The sequence below is a fragment of the Halichoeres trimaculatus genome, unplaced genomic scaffold (assembly GCF_033239565.1).
Source record: "Halichoeres trimaculatus isolate MK-OKI-2021-1 unplaced genomic scaffold, fHalTri1.1 fHalTri1_scaffold_19, whole genome shotgun sequence".
NCBI lineage: Eukaryota > Metazoa > Chordata > Actinopteri > Labriformes > Labridae > Halichoeres > Halichoeres trimaculatus.
The window spans coordinates 13,828,744-13,856,733 of NW_027437197.1; the positions used below are offsets into that span (position 1 = coordinate 13,828,744).

General features: G+C 42.7%; 1 protein-coding gene across 2 annotated transcripts in view; it reads left to right on the forward strand.

Annotated features, from left to right (window-relative positions):
- Window positions 1–27,990, forward strand: part of vwa8 (von Willebrand factor A domain containing 8) — a 45,497-nt gene that overhangs the window by 7,096 nt on the left and 10,411 nt on the right. For both annotated transcript variants that reach the window (XR_012599893.1, XM_074694535.1), the window contains exons 7-39: window positions 60–109; window positions 196–304; window positions 398–502; window positions 610–738; window positions 1,269–1,403; window positions 1,488–1,565; window positions 3,361–3,521; window positions 3,614–3,727; window positions 5,086–5,278; window positions 5,390–5,467; window positions 5,567–5,682; window positions 6,976–7,076; window positions 7,231–7,337; window positions 8,570–8,641; window positions 9,576–9,652; window positions 11,917–11,992; window positions 12,161–12,296; window positions 12,754–12,873; window positions 13,056–13,261; window positions 14,203–14,354; window positions 15,895–16,003; window positions 16,599–16,737; window positions 16,820–17,007; window positions 18,210–18,329; window positions 18,583–18,647; window positions 18,745–18,870; window positions 19,061–19,170; window positions 19,285–19,436; window positions 19,664–19,868; window positions 19,957–20,038; window positions 20,209–20,413; window positions 25,588–25,696; window positions 26,060–26,216. Coding sequence is in view for 1 of the 2 variants with exons in the window: in XM_074694535.1 (XP_074550636.1) it covers window positions 60–109; window positions 196–304; window positions 398–502; window positions 610–738; window positions 1,269–1,403; window positions 1,488–1,565; window positions 3,361–3,521; window positions 3,614–3,727; window positions 5,086–5,278; window positions 5,390–5,467; window positions 5,567–5,682; window positions 6,976–7,076; window positions 7,231–7,337; window positions 8,570–8,641; window positions 9,576–9,652; window positions 11,917–11,992; window positions 12,161–12,296; window positions 12,754–12,873; window positions 13,056–13,261; window positions 14,203–14,354; window positions 15,895–16,003; window positions 16,599–16,737; window positions 16,820–17,007; window positions 18,210–18,329; window positions 18,583–18,647; window positions 18,745–18,870; window positions 19,061–19,170; window positions 19,285–19,436; window positions 19,664–19,868; window positions 19,957–20,038; window positions 20,209–20,413; window positions 25,588–25,696; window positions 26,060–26,216 (4,082 nt within the window). In the remaining variant the exon portion in view is untranslated. The remainder of the gene's footprint in view (window positions 1–59; window positions 110–195; window positions 305–397; window positions 503–609; window positions 739–1,268; window positions 1,404–1,487; window positions 1,566–3,360; window positions 3,522–3,613; window positions 3,728–5,085; window positions 5,279–5,389; window positions 5,468–5,566; window positions 5,683–6,975; window positions 7,077–7,230; window positions 7,338–8,569; window positions 8,642–9,575; window positions 9,653–11,916; window positions 11,993–12,160; window positions 12,297–12,753; window positions 12,874–13,055; window positions 13,262–14,202; window positions 14,355–15,894; window positions 16,004–16,598; window positions 16,738–16,819; window positions 17,008–18,209; window positions 18,330–18,582; window positions 18,648–18,744; window positions 18,871–19,060; window positions 19,171–19,284; window positions 19,437–19,663; window positions 19,869–19,956; window positions 20,039–20,208; window positions 20,414–25,587; window positions 25,697–26,059; window positions 26,217–27,990) is intronic.

Consider the following 27,990-nt stretch of genomic DNA (forward strand, 5'->3'; position numbering starts at 1 on the left):
ATGTGACTTGATAGAAAACAAGTGTTAAAAATGATTCTCCTGCATCTTTTATTTATAAGGACCAGTTGGAGCTGTTGTACACAGCAGGACCAAACATCGCTGCAGAAAGGTACAGTTCAAGTAAATGTTTTATTCACCGTTATCGTCTGTGAAGTTCCAGTTGTTGGTTATGTCATGCTCCATCCTTTCCAACAGGGTGTCCCAGCTCTTGTCTCTGGCCACCACTTTGTGCTCCCAGGAATCCTCCAGCCTCGGCCTGCCAGACTTCCCCATGGACAACCTGATTCCCGCGCTCCACGTGCTGGTGAGAATCCAGGAGGGCCTGAGTTTTGATTAAAGAAAACACCTTTCTGATGATTCCTGTGTCCAGTGCTGATCTCTTAATGTTTTGTTGCAGAACTCTTTCCCAATGCTGTCCTCGCAGCAGCTGGTCCAGAGACTTTACCCCTATGGCAGCATCTTGGGAAAAGAGGGACGCACGGCTGTGGAAGGAGTGCTCAGTGTATGTTAAGATTAAATAAGAAAAGTCTTCCGCTGTGCTAGTGATGGGCTTAACATTAAAGATAAGATAAATTATTCAGATCCTCTCATTTTCTCTCTCTTTCTTAGAGATTTGAGCTCCTGGATGGCCGTCGTCAGACAGCACCGAGCACCATTCTGAATGTTTCCAAGTCAGCAGATCTTGAAGGTCATGCAGATGTTAGATTACATATTGCAGAGAAGGAGATCACCTTTCAGGTAACAGTAGACTGATTTTACAGCTCCTGCACCAGGGTGTGTTCTGAATAAAAGACAGGTCTGAGTGAAGCTGCATCACTCGGTGTCCTCTATAAAACTGGAAAAATAAACTGTTTTAATTTATTTTCTAAACATCATCACTTTTCTATCCATCTCTTCCCATGAGCATGACCTCTGATCATCTTTTTCCATTTTATTCCCGCCTGATACTCTGTGTTTGACTCTGCGAGGCTCTAAAGGAAACAACCTTATCGGTTTTTAGTCTCTTGGGGTGAAAACCTTGCAGTGTTTGTGAATGAGTCACTGTGTGGGGTTTGGAAGAACAGAGAGCTCTGTCTTCTAAGAATAGTGCAGCTCATATTCAAGCCAAACAGATGATCTCACTTTCATGAACTCCTCTCCAATTGTGTTTCTTCACGCTTTGCAGTATTTCCTCTGACTTCTGACTGGTGCTGGATGTCTTGAGGATCCTTTGATCTCACTTTGCTGTCAGAAATGTTTCGATGTTCATGTTAATCTTTCCTTTTCAGGTTCCTGCTGGCACAAAAGAGCTGCGACCACCCAACAGCAGCCCCAGCTTCATCAGCACGCCGAGTCACTCGCAGCTGCTGACTGACATGATGCAGTCACACATGGCGAAAGACATCTGTCTGATTGGAGCCAAGGTAGAAAAAACACAATTACATGCATACAGACCACCTAAAATATAAGAGCTTTGGTCCTGATTGAAATATGGTATTATTTTTTAGGGCTGTGGAAAGTCTGTGATTGCCAAAGAGTTTGCAGAGATGTTGGGTTACAGCATCGAGCCAGTCATGCTCTACCAGGTAAATTACATCTACAAGTCAGAGCCACCAAGTATCTGAACCATTCATTATTCCCATTTTTAAATATTTGATGCATATTTCTTCACTTTTTAACCATGTTTGCAGATGTAGGTTTCATGATGTGTGTTTTGCATCCTTCCAACAGTAGTTTATTTCAGCTAGGCTCAACATTAAACCAATTGAAAAGCTGCAGATTGAAGTTTTTGAGCATTTTATACATGAAAACAGACAGAAAATGAAGTTCCAATCATTTAACACTGAACAAGTAGGCTGCAAAACAAGACATAGGTGAGAGTTTAAATCTTCCCGGATGGATTCTTTTTGATACTTTGTTTCAAACATTTTCTGATGTTTTAAATGGGTACAAAGAGTTGTAGCTGTATCTAATATGTGATATGAGGAGAAGATAACATATGGGGTTCATTTATTCATTTATTAAAGATGGTTACTTCAAAATCAAAAATAGATTTTTGTCCTGTGAAAGGGACATGTGACCATCTAATTTTGGTTGAAGAGGAGGCGGCGGTGGTGGCGGTGTGGTTTCAGTTCTGCACATTGCCACACTTCCCGAGTGTCCGTCATGTGAAGAAGTATTTTAAAATCTTTTTCCTGTGGTATCAAAAGACATTTCAAGTATTTATTTTTTACTCTAGTATCATATTAATGTTTAAAAAAACACATTTTGTAACCATGTTTCTTTAATGTTATTAAAGGTTTTCCAGCAGGGAGCAGAGACAAACAGAGTACAGTTTGGTGTTTTTATTAAAAATGTTCTGATAGAAATTTTTCCTTGAGAAGAAAATTCTCCTTTTGATTTTCATGTCTCTGATGACTTATTCTGCTCACATTTCATTATCAGACCTACAGTTGTTGAATCTCTCTCAGCTGATCTAAAAGAATTGATTGTAAACCTATGAAGGTAAAGTTTTGAGACGTGTAGCTGTTGAGTTTGGATTAATGTACACCTTGTCTTTGTAAGCTGAGGAGTGGAGAGGGATGTAGTGAGTTCGTGACAGCAGTTTGGTTAAAAAGTCACATCTGGCTTCTGTTAGTCAGGTGTGAGGTCAGAGACTGAGACTGACAGGAGGATGGAGCAACAAAAGGCTGCTGTGATATGTTTCTCTATGAATGTTTAGCTTTGTGTGTGTATGTGTGTTACTCTGTGGAGCACTGTCTGTTGGGTGATGAGGGTGCAGGAAACGGGTGTATTTATGCATTGCGCTTGCAGATATTTATAGCTCGCAGAGGTCGGGGGTGACTTGTGCAGCGGGAATTGCGGAATCCTTTGCTCAACAATTCATCTTGTCAGCTCTGAAAATCCCATTTTTGGAAAACAATGTGACATGTCAGGCAGTATTGGAATATGAATAAGTTATTGTTGGAGTGGTTGTCCTTTAAGGGAAATAATTGTAAGAGTCAAACTTGATCTCTTGAGCCCAGATAAATAAAGAATAATCCCCAAAAATCATTTTTATTCCATAGTGGGGTTTCTCTTTGAAAACATAACAGCAGAGGCTTTAAAAGGGATGAAAACATATTAGTACTCTGCACAAAGAAAATCACTCAAATTTTTATCAAAGTGCAAATAGGAAAATAAAAATAAAGGTTATATGGATTTTTTCCCATTGCATCAAAGCATATGGAGATTACAAATGTTCTTTCACTCAAATCCGCATCCAGCTGTATCTCCACAGCCTGATTCCATTTTGACTAATGTGTCGGGATAAAACAAAGCTTCTTTCTCATATATGCTTTTCCAACCTTCTTGAAATTTGTCTCTCTGTTTTGTCTGCAGGACATGACGGCCAGAGACCTCCTACAGCAGAGATACACTCTGCCAAACGGAGACACAGCATGGAGGCCGTCTCCACTCGTCACTGCTGCCATCGAGGGAAAACTGCTGCTCCTGGATGGAATTCACAGAGTCAACCTGGGAACCCTGGCTGTGCTGTCCAGGTACAACTGCTTAGACTCATCACACACTCTATGGTGAGTTTCCTGCACTTCTGCATTTCTCAGCTCATCCCAGTGTGTGCTTTGTGTCTCAGGCTGCTGCATGACAGGGAGCTGGATCTGTATGATGGAACCAGGCTGCTGAGGTGGGATAGATACCAGACGCTGAAAGAGCAACTGCAGTTCACAGACGAGCAACTTAAAGAGAGGTATGCAAATGTTATCAAATGTGGAAACATGACAGCTGTGGTGTTTGTCATGACTTAAAATGAAAATATGGCCAGAAAATGACTCTAAGCTTTTCAATCTGTCACCCTTTACAGTTCTTTTGTGTCTCCGATACTGAGTTCAGGAGTGTGACATGAAAAGAGAAGATGTTTAGTGGCATTTGAATAAGTGCAGGGTAGTACAAGGGGGTTGGGATTTGTTTGTGATGCTTTTAGAGTCAGATTTGAAAACTCAAAGAGATAAAAGCAGGAAAAAATAAAGCTCAAAGAGTTCTAGGAGACACTTAAAATAAAACAACATAAAAAGTATTTTGAGAGTTTTAAGTGTTAAAGCTTTGTCTTGTATCTTGTTTCTTCCTTCTGGGTCAGTATTTATATCATCCAACCTTCTCTGAGTCCGCTGTCAGGGAGGGAGTGAAACCAGGTGTTCAGACTGAAAATAGCTTGAAGTTAGAAGGAATGCTTGTGTCTGCAGTGGGTGGGGAGTGATATGAATGTTCTTGGAAGGTCAGTTTCGGTTAAAAAACACAGAAACACCAAAACACGGTGACGCAGCATTTTACATTGTTTTTCAGGGTTCAATATAGTTTTGGTGGGTGACAGATGTTGGACTTGACCTTAGCTGCTCTCTGTGTTTGACTCATGAAGTGTGTGTGTTTGTGTGTGTGTGTGTGTGTGTGTGTGTGTGTGTGTGTGTGTGTGTGTGTGTGTCTTAAAACCCACCTAAGCAGCAGGAAGGATGTTTGTGGTGGGGCGTCTGGGCTGAAATAAACCCACTTCCTTTTCCTTCACTCCTGTGGCTCAGACAAGATGTGTGTTGTTGGGTATGTGTGTGTGTAAATGTGTTAACAGAGATTTTATCCTCCATTACTGTACAGGTTAGGTCTTTAGTCTGTAGATAATTAGAAAATATGTGATTAGATTTTTTAATAATTTGAATGTTTTGTAAGATGGTTCAGATCAGTGTTCGTTTTGGCTCCATGGTAGCATCCTTTAATATCATCATGAAACTTCTTCCCACACACTCATTGGTGATGATGATGATGATGGTTAGCACCTGCTTCCACCCACATCAGAGTAAATTTATCGCGTTGCAGTTTGTGCCTCTGCGGAGTGATAGAAGTGGACTCTGCTGTCTCCTCTATTTAGAGAATTACACAGCCAGCTGTCAGGAGTCGTGCTCCTGCAGCAGACATGGATTGATTCAGACGCACAGATACAGACGTCTGCTGGAGGCGTCATGCACACCTGCACCCTGCATTTCCTTCAGCAAGACAGGTGATGAAGCTGTGTCGTCCTCTGTGAGTGTGTAACTCTAGTGTGTGTGTGTGTGTTTTCAGGTCAATCTTCCCCATCCATCCCTCGTTCAGGGTCCTGGCTCTGGCTGAGCCTCCTGTCGTTGGAGCCGCTCCGAGCGGTGGGAGCAGCAAAGGTCAGCAGCAGTGGCTTGGCCCGGAGCTGCTCACGATGTTCCTGTACCACACGGTCAGCCCGCTGGCCAAAGCTGAGGAGATGGGTCTTATACAGGGACTGGTGAGACACACACAGTCACACAAACAGGGACAATCTGAAAAGATACCGCTATTTCTTTTATAAGATGAATATCTTCATTCATCTCTGTTCTTCTGTTCCTCTCACTTTTAGACTCATAATGTCCCAACAGAAGCTGTAGAGCAGCTGCTGCATCTCACACACACTCTCAGGAAGACAAATGACCCCACAGTAAGTCCCCACACACATGTATGTATAAGTTTTAGCTCTTCTCTAATTGTCAAACATTTGTGATCAACCTTTTTCTCTCCTGTATCTGTGCACCTCCAGGCTCAGTCTCTGGCCTCGTCTCTCTCCACCCGACAGCTACTGAGGATCTGCCGCCGTCTCTCTCAGTACCCTGAGGAGAGCATCGCCCACGCCGTCAACAAGGCGTGTCTGTCCAGGTACACACACACACACGCACACACACTCACCGGCCACTTTATTAGGTACACCTTGCTAGTACCAGGTTGGACCCCCTTTTGCCTTCAGAGCTGCCTTAATCCTTTATGGCATAGATTCAACAAGGTACTGGAAACATTCCTCAGAGAGTTTGGTCCATGCTGACATGATAGCATCACACAGTTGCCGCAGATTTGTCGGCTGAACATCCATGATGAGAATGTCCTGTTCCACCACATCCCAAAGGTGCTCTATTGGATTGAGATCTGGGGACTGTGGAGGACATTTGAGTACAGTGAACTCATTGTCATGTTCAAGAAACCAGTCTGAGATATTTATGACATAGAGCGTTATTCTGCTGGAAGTAGCCATCAGAAGATGGGTACACTGTGCTCATAAAGGGATGGACATGGTCAGCAACAATACTCAGGTAGGCTGTGGACTTTAAACCATGCTCAGTTGGTACTAAGGGGCCCAAACTGTGTCAAGAAAATATCCCCACACCATAACACCACCAGCAGCAGCTGTTGATACAAGGCAGGATGGATCCATGCTTTCATGTTGTTGACGCCAAATTCTGACCCTACCATCTGAATGTGGAGCAGAAATCCAGACTCATCAGACCAGGCAACGTTTTTCCAATCTTCTATTGTCCAGTTTTGGTGAGCCTGTGTGAACTGTAGCCTTAGTTTCCTGTTCTTAGCTGACAGGAGGGTCACCCGGTGTGGTCTTCTGCTGCTGTAGCCCATCTGCCTCAAGGTTGGACGTGTTGTGCGTTCAGGGATGCTCTTCTGCAGACCTCGGTTATAACAAGTGGTTATTTGAGTTACTGTTGCCTTTCTATCAGCTCCAACCAGTCTGTCCATCCTCCTCTGACCTCTGGCATCAACAATGCATTTTGGCCCACAGAACTGCTGCTCACTGGATATTCTCTCTTTTTGGGACCATTCTCTGTAAACCCTAGAGATGGTTGTGGGTGAAAATCCCAGTAGATCAGTAGTTTGTGAAATACTCAGACCAGCCCGTCTGGCACCAACAACCATGCCACGTTCAAAGTCACTTACATCCTCTTTCTTCCCCATTCTGATGCTCGGTTTGAACAGCAGCAGATCATCTTGATCATGTCTACATGCCTAAATGCAATGAGTTGCTGCCATGTAATTGGCTGATTAGAATTTTGTGTTCGCAAGTTGGACGAGGGTAGCTACTAAAGTGGCCGGTGAGTGTATGCACACACACTGAAACTTCTTCTAAAAGCTGTGAATCACCTGCTGATGATTGTGTGTGTAATTCAGGTTCCTGCCAAGCCTTGCTCGAGCCTCTCTTGAGAAAAGCCTCTCAAACTGCTCCATACAAGACACACCAGACCCCAATGAGCACACTCGGGACTTCAGCTGTAAGTTAAAACCTTTAACAGACACAAGATCTCTTCAGCTACTCTCTGTTTTTTAAAACATTGAGTGGACAGTTTTTCCTTCTAAGGGTGAAACTTTTTGTAGAGTTTTTAGGATCCATCCCACGCCCTGACCTCCTCTCTTGTTTGTTTTCAGGCTCTGTTAAGGACGGTTTGTTGACCATAGGTAAAGTTTCTGCTCCCGTCTATAACGCCAACGAGAAAATGAAAGTCCCTGATGTCCTCTTCTATGATAATCCTCAGGTAATCACACTCTGACCCACAGCCAGAGTCACTCAGCAAAGAAACATGTCAGCCCAGACTAAATCTGTGAGTGCATGACAGCCTTTCAGCAAATCCTGGTTTAATTGTAAAAGCAGCCTAAAAAGACGTTTCCAGGATGTGACCCAGATCTGATCACATAAGGGAACAAATCCAGATTAGAAACAATAAAGAGTAATCCAATGTTTTTGTTTATTTTCCCTCAATCTGAAAACACATGCTTCATGTTTTACTCAACAAACAGTTTTCTGAGACCACTTTTCAAAAGAGGGCAAAAAATCCTTTTTTTCCCTCCTGTTGTTATTAATATTACTGTCTCCCTCTGCACTGCTCAGTGTAACTGCTTTATGAGGGATTTCCCTTTTAGTTCTGGTATTAAGTTCACTCTCCATCATTATTTGTTAATACTTCTGGGTTGTTTCCTGAAACACGCCTCACAGATAAAACCTCAGCACCCTCTACCTGATCACTGGTTTCTGTTATTGATGGATTTCATTGGATGTGTGCAACAACAAAACATCTATTCTGGATGTTATTGAATGATGGAGGTCAGCGTGTCGCTGTAATCCATAAAACAAAGAGCAAAGGTCACGCTACACCAGAATAAGACATTTTTCTAAATCGATATCTGGATAGAGAGCTCAGGAAGCCGATACATGTGGTTAGGCTAGAATATGTTCATTTCTAAAGGAGAACCAACAGGTGTGAAGTGATGTCAGATATTTCCAAGTGTAACATTCTGATCCTCCATCTCATCATCGACTAAGCCACGCTCTGACCAAACACATCGTCCTTGGGGAGGAACCAGTAAAGGAAAATGACACTCTGACATCCCCTGGCAATTTTTGATGACGCCATATGACCCAGATTTATGTCTTTTCTCACTCCGTCCTCATTCTGCTCAGCTTGTATCAGAGGCTGAAATGAGAGAGGAAGAGGGTGAGATCGGATGAGAGCGAGGAGGCTGTCCTACTTAATGAATGACCTGTTTTCTGCTGCAAAAATCACTGAGAGCAGAGGGAGGAGACAACCAAACCTCAGATTTGTTTTAGTGCCTTAAAAGACAAGTTTTATCCTGGAACTGATCCTTTTCCCCCATGATATGTGAAATGTGACTAACCATGAAGCCCAGCTGGCTTCAATCCACTCGTTTTCGTCTTAACAGCGATTATGTTTCCCAAGTTTAATGTTTGTCTACTTGACTCTCTCTGCAGCACATGATGGTGATGGAGGACATGTTAAAAGACTTTCTCTTAGGGGAGCACCTCCTCTTGGTGGGCAACCAGGTATGTGGCACACATTAATGGATTTTGTTCTTTACTGTAAATTCACCTGTCCCCAAAAAGAGCCACTAAGGTATAAATATGATCACGCACGTCATCACCTGTCTGCAGAAAGTCTGTTTGAGGCTTACCCTCCACCCTAACTGTCTCACACTTTGTTTAAGCACTATTTTAATTAAAAAAGATTTTCAAGGCTGGTGATAATTAAAAGAATAGATTCTACATGTAACTAGAAAAGCACGTAGAGAGCGCAGACCTCCACCAAGCATATTGTGATTTAGTCCTACTTTAATGTTAGACTCCCTTTCAGCAGACTGTCTGCTACAATTTGGTGTTAATTGTGTTTGTATGATAATTTTTTACCTAACAGTGTTGAAAATTATGATATATTTCATATTCCAGATCTTAGTATCCAGAATATTGCCAGGATCTGGATCGTACTTGTACATCTGTCAAAAATTATGGTGACCTTGTCTTGTATTGTTTTGCAAAGCAATCTGACCATTTATCGTGGAGTTATATACACATATGGTGAAAACAGCCCTATCTCACAATGATAAAGAACCCTTTAAAAAAAAATCCTGGATCCAGTGGTGATCTTGATCACATCCAAAATGCAATCAGTTCTTACTTATCCCATTTTGAACATTTCCTAAAATGTCATCAAGATCAGTTTGTTACTTTTTGAGTTATTTTGTTCACAGACAAACAGACAAAAACATAACCTCCTTGGCAGAGGTAAAAATGAATATCTGTTTATCATGTCTTGAATCACAACAAAATTCCTTCCCTGTCAGTTACAAATCTGTCACTTTCACAAATCATGCTTCCCTGTTTGCCCACTAAGGCGATACTTTTAATAATTCTGCAACTGTCCTGTAGGATAGATTTGTCAAATCATGCTATTTGATAAACCTGCATTTATCTCTCTTCACAGGGTGTGGGTAAGAATAAAATCATTGACCGCTTCCTGCATCTCCTCAATAGGCCCAGAGAATACCTGCAGCTGCACAGGTGAGAAGAATAACGCCTCTGTTTAAACAATACAAACTTGTTTTTGCTTAAGAAGATTGGTCAGTTTGATTCGGGCAAAAGGCAAATAATTTTATAAACAAAATATCTCTCAGTGACTTATGTAAAAGTATAAATTGCTGAAACTTGTCTACTTTAAATTCTTACTGGACACAGAGGCCTGTGCCTCAAAATAATACAGAAATCAAAACTCAAAGAAGTTCAGATGTTTTCCTCGTGTTGACCTAGTAACTGGAAACCACTCATTCGCTTTCTGTTAAGAGCTTGATTATCATTGCTCCAGTTCGATATGAACTCGTGAACTTTCCTCTGTGCTCTCTGAGCGATCAACTTAATCAGGAAGAAATCAGACTCTGCCAAAATGTCAAACTTTCTCTGGAAGTCTTCTTCATAAAAATATAAAAGCTCCTTTTCATATTTGATTACATCCAGGCTGTTCATGTGATTCCAACTTATTTTTTATGGAGTTAAGAGAAGTTCATTACCGATTATCAAAATGAGACATTTCTTTCCAGAGTCGGGGTCAGACCCTGCGTAAAACACTGAATTTTGTTTCTACGGTTGGTTGCTTTGAAAGCTCCCTGACAGAATTCTCTGACTACTGCTGCTGTCATCTCTAATCTAGCTTAATGTGAGGTAAAAAGCATCAAACAAAGAGACCTGAAGCTCTGTAAAACCAGCCAGCATGTTGTGTGTAGAGTTCAGATGACGTCCAGTGCACATTAAAACTGATGAATGTCCTTTCTCTTAAAACTAGAGGGTTAAATAGCTCCATGTAAGAGTTTGTCCAGAAAGTCCAGAAAAGAAGCATGATGTCAGAGCTTGATGTGATTTAACTGGAATAATTATGAGTCATGTTCAGCTCTTTATATCACTTTCTCAATCAGTCTGTCTTTATTGTGTTACGGTCAAGAGAAGATGCTCCAAGGAGGAATAAATACCAATTTCTCTTTAATTTCCTCCATTTTCTCCCCCTTAGTGGTCCCATCTAAAGGTGTCAGAGGCTATTTCAGCTCTCAGTAAATCAGGCCATCCTTCACAGGAACAAGGACTTCACACACCCACGTTATAGAGGAACCATTTGTAGAAGTCCTTGTTAGCTCCAGTTCACAGCTCCTATAAATAGTCCACCGATTACACCTTAGGAAGATTTAGGTCAGAGCTGCTCATCCATAAATCAAAGAGCTGTGAAATCAGTCTCTGCTGAATGTGGCTCGGATCAATCAGAGGCAGTGATGGCTCTTATATTGATCCTGGCACACAAGCTGTGAAAGGCAGGCAAACAGGTCAGAGGTCATCACCTGTCCTAACAGGGAGTAACGCTAAGAAGAAACCTTAACTCAGAGGTAGATTGTTTTTACTCAGCATCACCTTTTTCCACTCTGTCTATATCCTAGTGCAGTTTTTCAAAGTCTAATGAAAGTCGCACAGCATGCACGTGTCCCGGTTAGCTTCTGTAGCAGCTGCTAATATTAGAGCCAAGCAGAAGAAGATCTGTGCATGTGGCTTCTCGGGGCCCATGCTGTGACTGAAAGTCTACAGAGATGTGGCTCAGAAAAGAGAGACAGAGAGAGAGAGATGCAGCCGGCCAAGAAGGAAAGTGGGACAGCTCCTGGGTCAGAGTGAGACATTGAAGGGAGAGGAATTAAAGAGACATGTTCAGAGAAAGCGGGAGGGATATTTCAGAGGCCTTTGGGGAATCAAAAGTTTTTGTGGCAATGCTTTTAAGATAGGTTGTGCTGCTGACCTGCTGACCTGTTGAGCTCAAGTGAACAGTTATTGGCGTAAAATCTTCCAACAGAATCACCTCTTTAGGTCAGTGTTGTCATAATTGGTAGATAAAGACATATAAAGGACAGAGGCCCTTTCTTTCAAATTACATTCTTAAATATGGTTAAAATTGGACTTTTATAGTGTGACTTCTTTGCATGTCTTCGACTTTACTTCAACATTATTTGAACTATAACTATATCTGACGACTTTATTTGACAGTAACAGTAATTTTCTTTAAAAAACAAAATACAATTTTATAAATCTTCATGAAAATGTTTTCTTGTATTTACATCAAATGAAACCACAAGGTAAAGCTGTAGATTTTATAAATGTCACAATATTTGGCACATTGATGTGATTTCTAACTCCATTAAATAAAATGGACCATGGGTTTACATTTGTAAGGCTTTGTTATCTGGTTTTCAACACCTCTTGTCCACATGTTTGAGTGTAACTGTGTTTTCCTCCTTCAGGGACACGACTGTTCAGACTCTGACCCTGCAGCCTTCAGTCAGAGACGGCATCATCATGTATGAAGACTCACCTCTGGTCAGTAACACACACTTGCACACAGGCTTAAGTTAATTTTTATATTTACATATAATTTTTTTTTTTTTCATTAGTCATGGTGAAAACTTGTTTAAACGAATATAACCAGGCCAGTTTTCCCCACAGATTTGTTCATGTGCATGTTTGTGCATATGTGTGTGTGTGCAGGTGAAGGCAGTAAAGATGGGTCACATTCTGGTTATTGACGAAGCCGACAAAGCTCCAACAAACGTTACTTGCATCCTGAAAACCCTTGTGGAGAGCGGAGAGATGATCCTAGCAGACGGGCGCAGAATCATCTCAGGTACTCATGCTTCACACCTTGACAGCAGACGTGTCCCAGATTAAGAGAGCAGACACAAGTAGTACCACTTAATGGAGGAGGTGAGAGCTGAATGTCCCAAAATAGAAACAGGAGTAAATTTCACAAGCAGGCCTCTGAAGAAGGATCAGGGTAAAAGCGTTTCTGGACAGGAACCAGTGGTTGTTAGAACACTCTGGGCTGTAAACCTGCAGGTTTCTGAAGTGGTAACACTTAAATCTGACAGTTTCTCTCCATCTCTGCGGGCTCTTCCTCACAGAAGAATGTAAACACTCGCTGAGACTTCGTAAACAAAAACCTGAGGCAGCTCCTGATGCTGTCAGGAGCAGGAGACGTGTGAGAGTCACTGAATCCAATAAAACCAGAAAAGTGAGGATTAAAGAGAGGGTCAACAGGAAGTCATGTTTTTGTGCTTATTGTGACTTTGTCTTCTCCAAAGATCCACGTGATGCCAAAGGGAGGACGAACACCATCGTGATGCACCCGGACTTTAGGATGCTGGTTCTTGCAAACAGACCTGGTTTTCCATTCTTGGGAAATGACTTTTTTGGAGCTCTAGGTACACAAATCTACTCTCAGGGCTTTTATTGGGCTGTTTTGTACCAGTGTTATTTTTTTGTAGTTGTTGCAGAGCAAAGCAATAACACCAACCAAAGCTTTTTGGAGCCCAGCAAGTTTTAGACTTCTTACCAGTGTCTGATTAAAAAAGAGGATCATGATGGCCTCTCTTCCTCTGTACAGGTGACATCTTTAGCTGCCATGCTGTGGATAACCCGAAGCCGAAAGCAGAGCTGGCAATGCTCAAACAGTACGGACCAGATGTCCCTGACTCCACTCTGCAGAAACTTGTAGCCGCCTTCGGAGAGCTGCGCTCCATGGCCGACCAGGGCACAATCACTTACCCGTACTCCACCCGAGAGGTGGTGAACATCGTCAAACACCTGCAGGTAAGACAGCTCTGAAGCAAACACACGTGAAGCTTCTTCTTCAAAAATGAAACTGCTTCGTTTTCTCATATTCAGCCTCAGATTTCTTCAGATAAATAATTCATACAGACAATGTGACCTTAATCCTGCACTGCTGGATACTTCAATAATGCAAGAGTGCAGCTGTGACAGAGAGCACAATACTCCGTCTCTGTCTAGACTGATAATGAGACACACACACGTGAGGCAGTATATGACACTTTATCATTAAAGCTAAGCCTTTTCCACTCTTACATGCAGCTGTACACACCATATTTTTTCCATTGAACAATCATAGCCAACCTCTTCTGTCTGCTCGTGATCTTTAGAAGTGTAAATATAAAACCCAGAGAGGAAAGAGAAACAGAACTCAAAGAAAAGCAGAGTTAAGATTCCAGCCTCTTCCACTGAAGATCAATAATTCAGCACACAGGGATGTGCTCTTCTGTCTGATTTCCCCACTGACCACCCTGCTCTGTCATCAATCACCTCCATTATTGACACGTGTAGAAGCGGAGAATATTCAGGATGATTTAATTGAAGTCTAGATTGCTCAGTAAAATGGTGTAGAGGCTAATTAACATCTCACATCTAGTCATAAATGGCCTTTGTGTGGCAGAAATAGGATTAATTCAGACAGAGCTATGATTTAGCTGAGGATCAGGTTGTTAGTGATGGTAAAGAACATTTAGAGGCCCTAAAGGTGAGCTATGGTGGAATAAAGACCCAGGAGACCCGGGCTGTGAAGTCATTACACACATTGTGCCTTCTTTGTGCCTGTGTTTAAACATTCAGTTTGTCATCATCCACGGACTGTCTCTCTGCTTGAAATTTTAAGTCATACTGACTTTCTTTTTCTTGCCTCCAACCTCTCCCCTCCCATCCCTGCTTTTTCTTTCCTCTTCTTCTTCCCTGCTCTACAGAAATTCCCAGATGAGGGTCTGGCCAATGTGGTGCGAAACGTCTTCGACTTCGACTCCTACAACAAAGACATGAGGGAGGTTCTGATCGAAGCGCTGCACAAACACGGGATTCCCATCGGAGCCAAGCCGACTTCTGTCAACCTGGCTAAGGAGTAAGAGCTCTGGAGGAGATGATACACACTCTAACACAGGAAAGACACAGTAAAGTCATAGTAAAGGCACATCCAGACGTGTTATCAGCGGTCACAGAGACCAGGCAGAGGCGTGCCGAGCTAGGGAGGTAGATAACAGAAGACATGGGCATTACATTAACCTTTTATGAATCTGAGCTAAACTGAGATGAACCTGGTCTCTTTTAGTTTTTAATAATCTCTGAATGATTTCAACTATACTTCCTTTAACATTCTCCACTGGAGGACCAGTTCATGCAGGAAATCTAACACAAGGCTATTAGTTAGCTGTGTCATATTAACCCACTCTACACCGTGCATATTCAAATTTAACAAGAAACTGGGATGAACTTGGAATCTGAGGATCATCTAAACAGACAACAGAAAGATTAGATGCTCAATAAAGTATTTAATTTGATAAGCCACGAACAGGTTTTCCTATTAGAGGACAGTATTTAAGATGAATCACTCAATGTGTTTTTTACCCTCTTTAAGATTTAAATGAAAATAATGTCACTTTCTTGCTGTCAAGAAGTTTCTGCCACAGAAAGTGTTTTTTAGAGGCCTCTGGTTTGAGTTCAAGCTCTTACATAAACGCAAAAAGTGCTTAATTAATATGATTTAAAAGAATCTGTGACTCTGAAGTGTAAAATCCTGAAATGCTTGAAGGTGGCTGATTTCGACTGAATTTCAGACTAGATTACATTCTGAGGCTTCCATGAAGTCTCCTCACAACAAACTGAAGTATTTAAAAAACTGTCTCATTACCTCACATCTCATAATGTACAGCTTTGTCTTTGAAATAAAGGAAAATATTTGTTTCTTCTGTCTCCTGTCGTTTCATTTAAGCTTACAATGTTTAAAGATTTAACTCGATAAATCTCTTGAGTAAATCTTGAGAACAGAACAGAAACAAGTATTTTCCTTTAATAACTAAGCAACAGATTGTGACCATTATGTTTTTTATAATGACTTACAGGCTCTGAAGGCTGTTTTAATCTTTTTGGATCTTTGTCAGGTGCTCATCTTGAAAAGATTTGACCCCACAACCAATTATGTTCATAAAAGCAGCAATCTGTGAAACCCCCTCTCTTATGCATCTCTTTGATTTCCCATTCATAGGAATATTTATTGGATCATTCCCGACCCCACTTAACGTTTCTGTGTTTGGTTCTGAATATTTCATCCCACCTGCAGCCAATAAGGCAGTGGCCACAATCCAGCTCTGATTCAGACCAGTAAACATCAGGCCAGACACAACAAGTCGAGCAGGGGCTCACACATCCAAGTTTCATCCAACATAAATAGACATAAGCTTCTCCAGAGACTTGGGGAGAAAATAGAGCCTGATTTAGCTTCCTGAGCTGAAAGATAGAAGTGAAATCTGGATAACTGGGGAATGGTCAAACTGCACTCTTTAAAGACAAAGACTCTCATCCCATCCTTGTTTTTCTATATTAATAACTAGACCTTAAGCATTTAGATCTTAAGTAGTTGTTGTCGTTTGACTTTTGACCTCCAGGTTGCCCTTGCCTGAGGTTAAGATGACCGGCTACTGGACAATAAACCAAGGAGTCAACGCTCGCCGCAAACTTCTGTGTCCCACCGAGACACACCCCATAGACATCAAGGTAAACAAAGAAAACACACTCACAGAGGGACAGCTTACAGTTAACTCGTACACACACATCCAGACTCTACAGGGTGAAATAATCTGCATGCACACACCTTTACTTTTTCAGATACTAAGGGTTTAAAAAGGAGGACAAGAAGCAGATCTGCACTGTTTTGATCAAAAGTCAGCATCTCACTGAGAATTTTCCCAGCACATTAAAATTATGAACACATTTTTAGAAAATGTACTCCTTTTTCTAAAACACAGGGCTTCTTTATGTGACTGTAAAGGTTGTAAAAGGGGAATTCCTGCAGATATTACCGTATCTGAAAATGTCATAATGTCTTTTTGATTTCAAACTGACCAAAGCTTTGCACAAAGAAGCTGTTAATCCACATTTTTTCAAGCTTAGATCTGAGGGGGTCAGAGGCTCATTTGATGAGTATCATCTTGTAATCTGTGAAGGAGTTTATGTAACCCCAGAACACTATTCAGGCTGTTTTTTGCAGTTTGAGCCTTGTGATCAGACTCCATATTTTTGGTGAGCATGAATGCTGTTTTCACTCTTCAGAAGTATGATGTTCAGGTATGATGGTGGGTTGTGTTTGCAGGGCCCTGTGTTTCTGCGTGTGCAGAGTTACCCCTGCAACAGACAGGAGAGCCGAGCTCTGAGCTTCAGTGAGGAGAAAGCCCACTGGCAGATCCCAATGAACGAAGTCAACATCATCTGTGATGTCACCACCAAAGACGGTACACACCATCAACACTGTCAAACCTCCCAGTGCTGACGAGAATGCTTTTAATCACCGCTCTTTTTGTCTCTGATCTGCAGACACAATGTTTGTGGCCACGTGTAATCCCGTGTCCCTGTTCTCCATGAAGGAGCGCGGCGATACGATTCAGTACATGGAGCTTTATGATGTTTTCCCCAGGACCATAAGTGGAGTGTGGCAGCCGTTTGTCACTGTGGCTCCTCTCGGGAGTCCTCTGGATGGACAGGTGGTGCTGCACGAGGAGCAGGTGTGAACTAACATACTCAGACAAGCTCACAATAATTTAAAACACGAGATGACTTTATTTAATTTATATACATTTTTTACAAAGTAAAAGAAGTGTTGAAACACTGAGAGAAATATGGAGACAGAGCTAAATTTTGGGTGTTTGAAGCTCAAAGATTGCCCTCTCCTTATCAGACATGCTCTTTTTGATAAATCTAGGGACCTTTAGTAAAATCCGTAGTCACATACACTCAGAGTCTGTGCTCACAAAGGAACCGTCTCTTCTCGTTTATGTCCTTATTTGCTTAAACGTAACGTGACACTTATGCAACAGTGGTATTTAAACTTTCTTTCAGAGGAAGACCACAGATTCCTGACTGATTTAAAATAGCTGCTCACAGGATGGTTATAGATTTTGTGAATGTCTAGTGGTTTGTGGTTGTTTGCAGTTGTTCCTCACTCACCCTGTAAGACCCCGATCTATGACGGCAGAGTCAGACCAGCACAATGCATGTAAGTCTTCTCTGCAGCCACTCTGCTGCAGCTGGAGCACATTAGGCAAGAGGAGGATTTTCTAAAAATATCTCCACGATGGATCATGTTACGTTTGTCTAAGAATGAAGAAGTCCAGACAACGTTGAGTTCGTCTACAGGTCGTCAGCCTTTTTCAGGGAAAGCCAGGGAAACCATGGTGCACAAAAAAGGCATGCAAACAACTTCTGATTCATGGTCAAGAAAAAAACACTTCTTTAAGACTAAATGCATAAACAAAAACCTTCAACAATCTACCTGATGGACCACCTGTGAAGTCCACATGTAGGACATCCACATGTGCTAACACACTCATTCAACAGTGTAGGATCAGGAAACAGAAGGTCATGAGGAAAACATTTTCATGAAAGAGGGCAGCCTGTCCTGAGGCTCCCTCTAATAAAACTCCTCTAAGGTCAAAGCAGCATTTTCCACAGCTGACCTTAAACCCACTCACTGCAAACACACAGACATACCTTCTTTCTTTTCTGACATGACCATAAACTACACTTTCACACACACATTCAACATCAGGCTGAAAATGAAGTCACAGTGAAGTTCTCACAGGACGCATATCTGGGAGGTTTCACCTAGAGATGAGCACCCTCTGCTGGCAGCCTTCTAGAAGTGGAAGCACACTATGATATAATCTGAGTTCTTGTTCAGTCTTTCTTTTAACTTTTGTGTCTGCAGAGCAACACAATTCTCCATCTGGATATGGAAACAGGCGCCGTGCGGAGGCTCATGTTGTCCCCAGAGAGCGACCCTCCGTCCACCCGAGCGTCAAACTGGTGGAGCAGCAAAGAACAGCAGGTCAGAGGTCTCACTGCCTCCACAGACAAATGTCATTCAGAGTCATCTCTATTATTTATTCAAGACATGATATTTTTCCCCAAAGTGTCGACTGTAGGGTTTGTTTGTCTGTACATTTTAATTTTTTGTCTATAAATAGGAAGATTTTTTTTGTATAAAATGTTTTTTTTTTCAAGAGAAGGTCAAAGTTTGAAGAAAAAAGAATCAACAAACTTTTGAAGCTGATTTGGTTTGTTTTGGTTCTTGTTTGTAGGGAGTTCACAAAATGTGCCGGGAGTTTGCTCACAAAAACTGGCTGCTCTTCTATAAGGAGGACGGGTAAGCCTCTGGACTTTCACTGGTTATTAAAAGCAAATCTACAATATGAAAATATTCTTTTAAGAACCATTCTATTTGTGCGCGTTTCTCTTTGAAGTAACCAGCTGGAGGTGCTGGATGTACTGGAGGGCAAAGTTCATGCCATCTCTCTCCCCATCAACCTGAAGTCTGTCTTCCTAGTGGCAGAGGATCGCTGGCTGCTTGTGGAGAGCAACACCAACAAGTAAGTGAAAGGATTTTCATGGCAACTTTATGACCCAGACACCTCAGAGCATTTGTTTCAGTCATGACAGACTTATGTACAAGTTTTTTTGCACTTTTGAGTCATTAACTGCCAAATTGGGAAACTATAAGAAAAGTCGCCTACAAATCTGCGGTTGATAATTTGTTGCACTGTTTTTGCCTCTGAACAGGAAGTTCCTGCTCACTAAGCCCATGCACATGGCCGCTGAAGACTCAGGAGTGTGTCAGCTGCACGGCATCAGTGAAGACTCGGTCAGCTCGGGACACGGAGTCAGCTCAGGTAAGTTACAAACAAACTGTTTTCATTTCTCCTCTTCTAAATATGTATTTTTTTCCCCTTTTTAAAATCATTTTATACTTCCTTTCTGACTTTCATTCTGTTCTCTTTCTCCAGCTGAATTATGCGTTCCTCAGATGCTGTCATGTGATCAGCTTCCCAATGAGAACCTCAGTGCTGCTCTTGACCAGAGGATCGTTTCACCAAACCGAGTTCTGGCTGACACCAGCTCATTTGCACAAATCATTGTGGGCTTCCCAGACCTTGTGGTGAGATCATAAAAACAGATGGTGCAGAAATCTTTTGCCAAAGTTTGGATTATTTAATTCTTCTCCAGATTAAAAAATCCACTCTGAACAACATATTCATCCTTTTTTGGCACATTTATATGTTTTAAGATCATAAGTTAAAGCATTAGAGCTCACTTTGAAGAGCTGTTCTATTGATCCCATGTGTGCTTCATGCTTCATGAATGATTTTTTCCTCTTCCATCCAGTCTCCAAATGAGGTGTACAGCTTTAAGAGACCTGTCGACCTCTCAGAGATGAAGAGCACTGACAACAGCGCTCACACTTTCTTCAGAGGAACTCTTCGCTCCAGTTCCGCCAAACGGGACAACTGTGTCAGTCTGCTCTCAGCCAATCAGGTGGTGCGAGCTCTTCCTCCCAACAAGGTTCCTCTAAAGGAGGTGTACCCCAAAGGTCAGAGTTCAGATCGGGACCCAGAGTTTTCTGTTCATTACATAGCAAGTAAATCAGAGTGTTAAGCACGCTATTCATTCTTTCCCAGACGTCACTCCTCCGATGACAGCGGCGTACCTGGAAGTGACTGATCTGAACTCCAAAAGAGTCAAATATATTCCTGTCCCAAGGTCAGTACCTCACGTTTCCCCCTCTGTTACTCAAGAGAATTTGAAATATGTACACTTAGAAAACTGGAAGATATTTGGTTGGTGCCTGTGCATACCAGACTCACTTAAATGTCATCTTCCCTCTTAAAGAGAACCTGAGTTTTATTTTCTTGCACTTTGGTGATTTGCAGGTCAATGTCTGTGTCTCCATACACCAGCTGGTTGTCAAAAGTCTCAGAATCTGATGTGCTTATTGGTGCTCTTGGTTCTGGAGGCGTGGTCACAGTGGATATGGGCGGGTACGTGCGGCTCTGGGAGACAGGATTGGACACCCTGCAGAGATCGCTGATGGAGTGGAGGAATATGATTGGGTCAGAGGACGGCAGACCTGTACAGGTAACAACACAACTGAAATAATATTTTAAAAAGCTGAAGAGGATTGGGTGTTACAGAGAGAAGCCTGCAGCATGTAGTTCCTCTGTCTACCACAGAGTGGCAGTGCAGCTTTAGAGGTAAACCTCGTGATCAGAGTTCTAACTCAGAGACACTTTGCTTTCTTTCCTTTCCTTAGCAGCAGAAATATAGCTGATTTCATGCTAACCAGAATGTTTCCGAGCCTATAATTTACAACCCTATGTACCCCAGGCTGGTGTGTATGAATGGACACTCATTGTGTTGATGATGCAATAGGTTTGACCTTGTGGGTATGGCTCAAAATGTTCAGAGCAGCACACTGAGGAAACCTTGTTTGTGTGCACACACACACACCCTCACACACACACACGACTGGTAGGAAAAAATTCTTCAGATAAAACAGCCTTCTGCGTGCAGCGTGTTTTTATCTGTGCATCTGTTTCATGTGCACAAAGAAAGAGAAGAGACCTTCCCAAAGAGATTAATGATAAATTTAATGATGTTGATCAGTAACAGATTAGATAATGAAGCCCACTGTTACCTTCCATCCATCCATCCATTTTCTATACCGCTTATCCTGTTTTTTAGGGTCGCGGGTGGCTGGAGCCTATCCCAGCAATCATTGGGCGAGAGGCAGGGTACACCCTGGACTGGTCGCCAGTCAATCGCAGGGCTGACACATAGACAGACAACCATGCACGCACACACTCACACCTAGGGACAATTTGGTGTGACCAATTAACCTGGTAAGCATGTTTTTGGACTGTGGGAGGAAGCCGGAGTACCCGGAGAGAACCCACGCATGCACGGGGAGAACATGCAAACTCCACACAGAAAGACCCACCGGCCGAGGTGGGGATTTGAACCGGTGACCTTCTTGCTGTGAGGCTGCAGCGCTAACCGTTGCACCACCGTGCAGCCCCCACTGTTACCTAACCAGAACTAATCAAACAGCATACACACACTGCTGTCCACCTGCAGCTCTGCTCTGCCCACACACTCTTTCCTCCTGGCCCAGATTCCTTAGTGCTCAGGTCGTCTTTGATGGGGTACCTTCAGCCCTCTGTAGGTCAGGCTCTTACAGATGCTCTCTGTGCTCCCTTTTGCTAGTTAAAAATGACAGACACTCCTCTGTAGTTAAACATTTGGGTGTAAAAGGCTGTGCACAGAGATACACATCTATAGCAAGGTGTTTACACACCTCAAGGCAGTGCAGTGTCCCCGTTTACGCACAGATCACAGGCATCACTCTCAGAATTAAGTTTCTGATACACTTAAAGAGGATTTCACCAGATTAATGTCCCCAAAACCTTCACTGCTTTTATATTTTGTAACTTGCATACTTGTTTCTGTGTGTGTGTGTGTGTGTGTGTGTGTGTGTGTTTAAACGGGTGTGAGTGTGCATCCAGGTGTGCATGACAGTCTGGTCTTCCTACTCAGTAGTTCCCCTCATCTGTCTTTATCCTCAGTCTCAAATTGTTCCATTACAGCCCTGTTGACATCATGGATACACACATACATCAGTCATCATCTGTCTGTACACACACTCTCCTTTTGTACAACCTTTTGTTTCCAGAGCCGAGTGGGTGTCTGCATGTTTACACTCTATTGCTATCAAAGGAGATGAGGTTTGTGGTGCACAGCTCTCCTGCACATGTAACGACCTTTAGTAATCCAAGCAAGCCATGAAATTAATTACACGCTTATACTTTGAAAAGTTTTGCATACTTCATTTTGTCCGACTTTTATATCAACACCCAAGTTCACACAGGGGCACACATTTTCTTCCAAAAATCACACTCACACACACACACATACTAGCAGATGCCTTCCCTCCTAAATCACTCTCTGACTTTGCTTGTCCAAAGAGAGAATCAGAAATTTACGGGGCTGTTAATCCTGCAAGACGAGGCGTGGACCCTCGATGAGTGAAGAAAAGAACGAGGGAGGGAGGAGAGCGGGGAAGGAGGGGTGGAGATGTTGATTCCCACAGTCATAAAAATGAGGTTTTCTCCACTTTGCCGCCTGCTCAGCGCCAAAAGGGTTATAATGCTGTCTTAAAGCGTGCTGCTCCTTGCAACAGAGAAAGGGGCAACAATGCATCCTGGATTTCCATGAAAAACACAGAAGCATCTGTTCCCTCGGCCAAATATTGTGGAAAAACAGATTCATTGTCTGTAAAAGAAAAAAATTCCTTAGTGATAAGTTTGAGTAATTTATTAAGGAAAAATCTGGGATGATTTATGGTTTCTTTTGTTTTCTATGACAGGAAACTCATTTTTTGGTAGGACGTAATATTTTGATGTAATCCTGTTTAACAGAGTTCACGTAGTAAATGAAACTGAGTGCGCTGCTGCATCAGGGATCCCTACTAGGCCAGAGTAACATGAAACACACACAGACACGCACACATACAGATATTAATGACTCACGCTGCTGTCACACTCAGGGGAGGATCCCTAGCCGAGTGTTGCTAATGTAAAAAGCCTCTCAGATCCTAAAATGGACTCATGTTGTAAGGCATCACCCGTCATTTTCTTAAATCCTAAAAGAGGAGCATTAGTCACCTCTTTACTGCTCATGACAGAGTCCATTACCAGGACGAAGACACATGTTGTCACCAGTAAGGAAGTTTTATCTTGATTCAGTGTGATGACAGAGAGGATTACAGGAACAAACCAGCAGCTGAGCTTCCTCTCTGATGGACAGATATCTGACCAGTTAGATACTGCTCAGATGGGAGCAGACGCGTTGGCAGTAAAAACTGTAAAATGAAAACAGATTGTCTTCAAATAAATCCACATTTTTCTGAGTAAATATCTTAAAGTTTGTAAAAGACTACAAACTTGTGAGTGACAAAAAATTCAAACAGGAAGTGAACTTATCTAATCACAATCCTCTGACACCTCTGATATCGCTTTTGTTTGGCAGAGAGAAAGAGTGTTGGCATTTATAGACCGATCATAATCACGTCCATTAACACTGTGTACTTTTCACTCAGACAGCTCAGTTCATGAAGACACATTCCTGGACATCAGGTGCTCACGATCGCTTCCCAACATGGAGCAGGCATGTGTCCAGCTCAGCTCATATTCTGGTGGCACTGACACACACACACACGCACATGAATTAGCATGTAAGCAGAGAGTTGTCACATGGTGGAGGTGAGCTCTTGGAGGTGACGCCAGCGACTCAAACCTCTGACCCTTTACCTCAGCACACAGCTATGGAGCTCTCTCTGGTTACTGATGACACACACACACACCTACACACACACACCTCCTGTGGATCTATACTAACATTGATCTATTGATACACAGATGCTCTGTTTGTAATCTGAATTTCCTGTCCTTGAGCTCCTGCTGATTATCATAAGAGGCCTCCTCTCCTCATCCTCTTTCTCCCTTATTGTCATTCAGAGGAGCTAAGGTCGAGACTCTTCTTTAAGTTCAAAAGCCAACACAGCTGGACCGGAGATTATGTGACCATGCTGGGTTTGTGTGCTGTCCTGTGAGGCTGTGTGTGTATTTTCTGGAGGCTCAGTTTAGCTTTCTTTACAGACAGACAGACAGAGGCTTAAAATGCTGCTCTCCTTCTGTTTGAGAGGTTCAGGAGGACGGTTCTCCTCTGGGAGTTAGAGCATTTGCTCCTGGTGGTGAAATTTGTGTGGGAAGTGGAAATTAACAAGGCTTCTCCACATCATGCACCATATTTACAAGCATCTGCTCCAGGTGTGAGAGGCAGAAATGGAAAACAGCTGAGACACTTTGTGGATGATCCCTGAATGAATGCAGAGAAAAAGTTTTTTATATTCCTCATTTCTGTGTGAATCTGCTCGATGACTAAATCGGTTGTATCCAGACAGGGTCAGTCCTACATGGCGTGTTATCTGGTCCCAATAATCTGACCTGGTTTAAAGCGATGACCCTCCTAATCCGCACCAAATATAGAGCTCTGCTGATGCAGCAGTTTCATGTAGGTGTGAGAGCTGAGTGTGTGTGTGTGTGTGTGTGTGTGTGTCAGTTTTTAGGTGTGGACAGCCGGTCAGCAGCAGAGGAGGGGTCCTTCTCTCTTGGACGTCTGCTCATGATAGATAAGCCTCCGCTCAACCGCTCACACATGACGGACCCAGAGCAAATTAAAAACAGCAAAGATAAAAAAAACTCGGGGCATCGTTCAGAGAGCGTTCAGACTCCAGCAGCGTGTCAGAATTCAGCTGAACTACAGGAGAACACTTAGTCTCCGTGTTCCTCTCTTGCGCTCTCAGGCGTGGTGCCAGCACCCTGATTTTTGGCAGAAGGCGACCCCGAGCTTTTTCCTCCCTGTGTCCCTGCTCCTTCTCTCTCTGTCACTCTCCTGCAGAGAGACACAGAGACAGTCTGTAACATCCTGCAGGAATCTCACATCTCAGAGAAGCAGAGATCATAAGAAAAGTTTTCTGGGTGTGCAAAAGATTCCTAAAAGTTTCACCGAATGTTGCATCTGGGGTAAGCATAAAAGTCTGCAAATCAAATCATTGCTCTATGTGCAATCCCTGTTACATATAACTGCACTTGATGATTTTCGTAGCATACTTCTCAGACACAGGGCAATGCAGGAGCACAATTTTTCTGCAGGGGTCTCCTTCTCCCTCAAACAAACAGATTGAAACAGAAAATATGAAATATCTGAAAATTTGATGAAAACTCGAGATATCAGCCTAACCTCTATGTTGAAATAGGAGTTTGGAGGGGTCCTGATCTGAAAATTAAAAAATAGCACAAAAAGCCAATCTGAGTCGATTCCGCAAAAGCTCATTTAGGTCACAGCTCAACAGTGTTTAAACACACACGATCTTAGATCAACATGAAGGAACAACAGTAGCCCTGAAGGTTTGTCTTTCAGATTAATGTTCCTCCTGGTGGGAATATTTCCTCACATGGTGTGAGAATAATCCTTAGAATCGTGTATATTGTTCCAGGAAGTTCAGGCTATAAACCAGACCACCAGCCATGTGCAGAAAAGGTGCCATCCTTGGTGAGTTGTAGCTGCAGCGACCCTTTAACCCTCATAAACCATGGCGGTATCTAACGGCTGGGGCTCACTGAGAGTCTTTTAGATGTCTGCACATGTATGAAAAAGGACCCAGATGACATTTCTACTCCCTCTGCTCTCAGATCACCATCCAGAGGGACAGCGGCCTGGACGTCACTGCTCCGAAACATGGGAAGATCGACCCAAATAACGCTCCACATGTTGGGGGAAACCAGTGGGCTGGAGGCACAGGTAACCGGAGAGAACTTTATTGTCTTTTCTCAACAAATACAGAGCAACATTCTTCATATTCACGCAGATTTTAGTGTGACAGATGACATGTGTAAAGTCTTTTTTTTTAGTTATTTTTTTAGTTTTTTCATGCCTTTAGTCAGAGAAGATAGGACAGTGGATAGAGACCCAAACAGGGTGAGAGTGGGAAAAGACATACAGGAAACAGCAAACAGGCCACAGGCCGGACTCAAACCTGGGCCACTGGCTCGAGGGATAACCTCATGAGGCAGGACCTTGACCACTAGGCCATCTGCGGCCCGACATGTGTAAAGTCTGAAGTGGGAAAGTGTGAAGGAACCTTGATGAGATGTTTGTTTGCAGGTGGTAGAGATACGGCTGGACTGGGAGGAAAAGGAGGTCCTTATCGCCTGGATGCAGGACACAAAGTCTACCAGATTTCTCAGGCGGAGAAAGATGCAGTCCCTGAAGAGGTCCGCAGAGCTGCCAGAGAAATGGGTGAAAAGGCCTTTAAAGAAAGGTGAGCGTCTTCTAATCAGAACTGATCATGTTCATTCAGGATGGAGAGGAGTGGTCCTGGCGTTCAGACTGAGGGAGCTCTACAGGTGGGAAACTGTGCGACAGTTTACAGATGTTTTGGACAAGCTTCACAGAAAAGAAGTGTGTGATGTGTGTAATGAGAAACATTTGTGTGTATATGTGGGTGTTTTTGTTTGAGACATCTGCAGGGTGTCCTAATTAGTGAGCTATCCCAGGTATGCTGCTCCATCCTGGGCAAACATCAACAGGCTGCAAAGCCCGGGCTGGATGTATGAATGTATGAATGCATGAATGTATAAAAGTACGTGTGTGTGTGTGTGTGTGTGTGTGTGTGTGTGTGTGTGTGTGTGTGTGTGTGTGTGTGTGTGTGTGTGTGTGTGTGTGTGTGTGTGTGTGTAGACTTCTTGTACACTCAGAACCCAGGTTCAGAGGGCGCCCCTTTCACCAGCTCAACCATGAAGGCTGTCTCTGTTCTCTGTGCTTCAAACTGCCTCCTTCTCTTAACCGTCCCCCTCCTCACACACTGGCTGCTTTCACACCACCAGGACACCCTCACCCTCTCTCCTCTGTCCTCTGTCTCTTCTTATTTGTAGTCTTTTCACTTGCTTTCTTCATCTCCCTCCCCCCTCTACCTCCCTTCTGTCTATCAGTGTCCCTCTAAGCTCTTAGGGGATCTTGTAGCTACACGTTGTTGCCTGTATCCTGGTTTATGTCACTGTAGCTGAGTGTATTTACACAGCAGGTGATCAAACCGCAGAAATACCTGCAGCTCTGCTGGGCTTTTTCCACCTCTCCTCGTACATCGATATGTGTGCGTAATCCTTTGTTTATCTAACAGGAGGATCAACATCAATCAAAGTATGAGCCTTCCATAAACCACTTCAAGTACCTGACACACACACACACACACGCATGAAAAAACAGGCCCAGGTATGCCAACAACAAGAAACACACTGACAGAATTTGCACTTCCCTGGAAATCCAACTTTGTCTCCACCTTTTGCACAAACATGTCCAGGTTTGATTGATTGAATAGTTTGCATCACATGAAGCCAGGACTGACTTCAGTTCAAGTTTCTGTGCCTGCTGGCTGCATGTCACTGGCTGATATGGGTGAAATGAACCCAGATTTAAACCCTCACTGTGATGACTTTATGGAGTTATGCATCGGTCATCTTGCAGGAACAACAAATATCAAATATTTCCATTTCACTTTGCAAACATACAGTATTTTACAAATTCCAACATCATGTTTTTATCCGTTCTTTCAGACAGTGTTTTTTTCTTTGAGCTAATTTTCCAGGCTCTTGAAGTTACCTTTAGCTTGTTTTGTTTGCCTTGCATATTAACCACTATCAAAAACCCTGCAGAGATTGTCTCAGTCAGATTTAGTTTAAAAAATTGTTTTTTACATCCTTAATTCTGTTTTTGGCTGATAAGAGTAGACACATTAAAAAAATGCTGGCTTTGGTTGTAGGTTAAGAAAAAAACTGTCTCAGGAATAAAACTGCTGGAGCCTATTTACATTGATCACAAAGAGAAGAAACTGAATTGTTTATTTTGGACAGCTGTGCTTTAGTGTAGTGAGCTTGATGTAAAATTCTGCACTGAGTAAAGCTGCTGATTACAAATGGATAATGTGTGTATCTCAACTGTGGTTACAGCAAATACAAACCATCAGGGGGGTTATTCAGCTGTTGGTCAATAAATGTCAAAGTGACACACAAATTAAAATATGACATATTGCTCCAGAG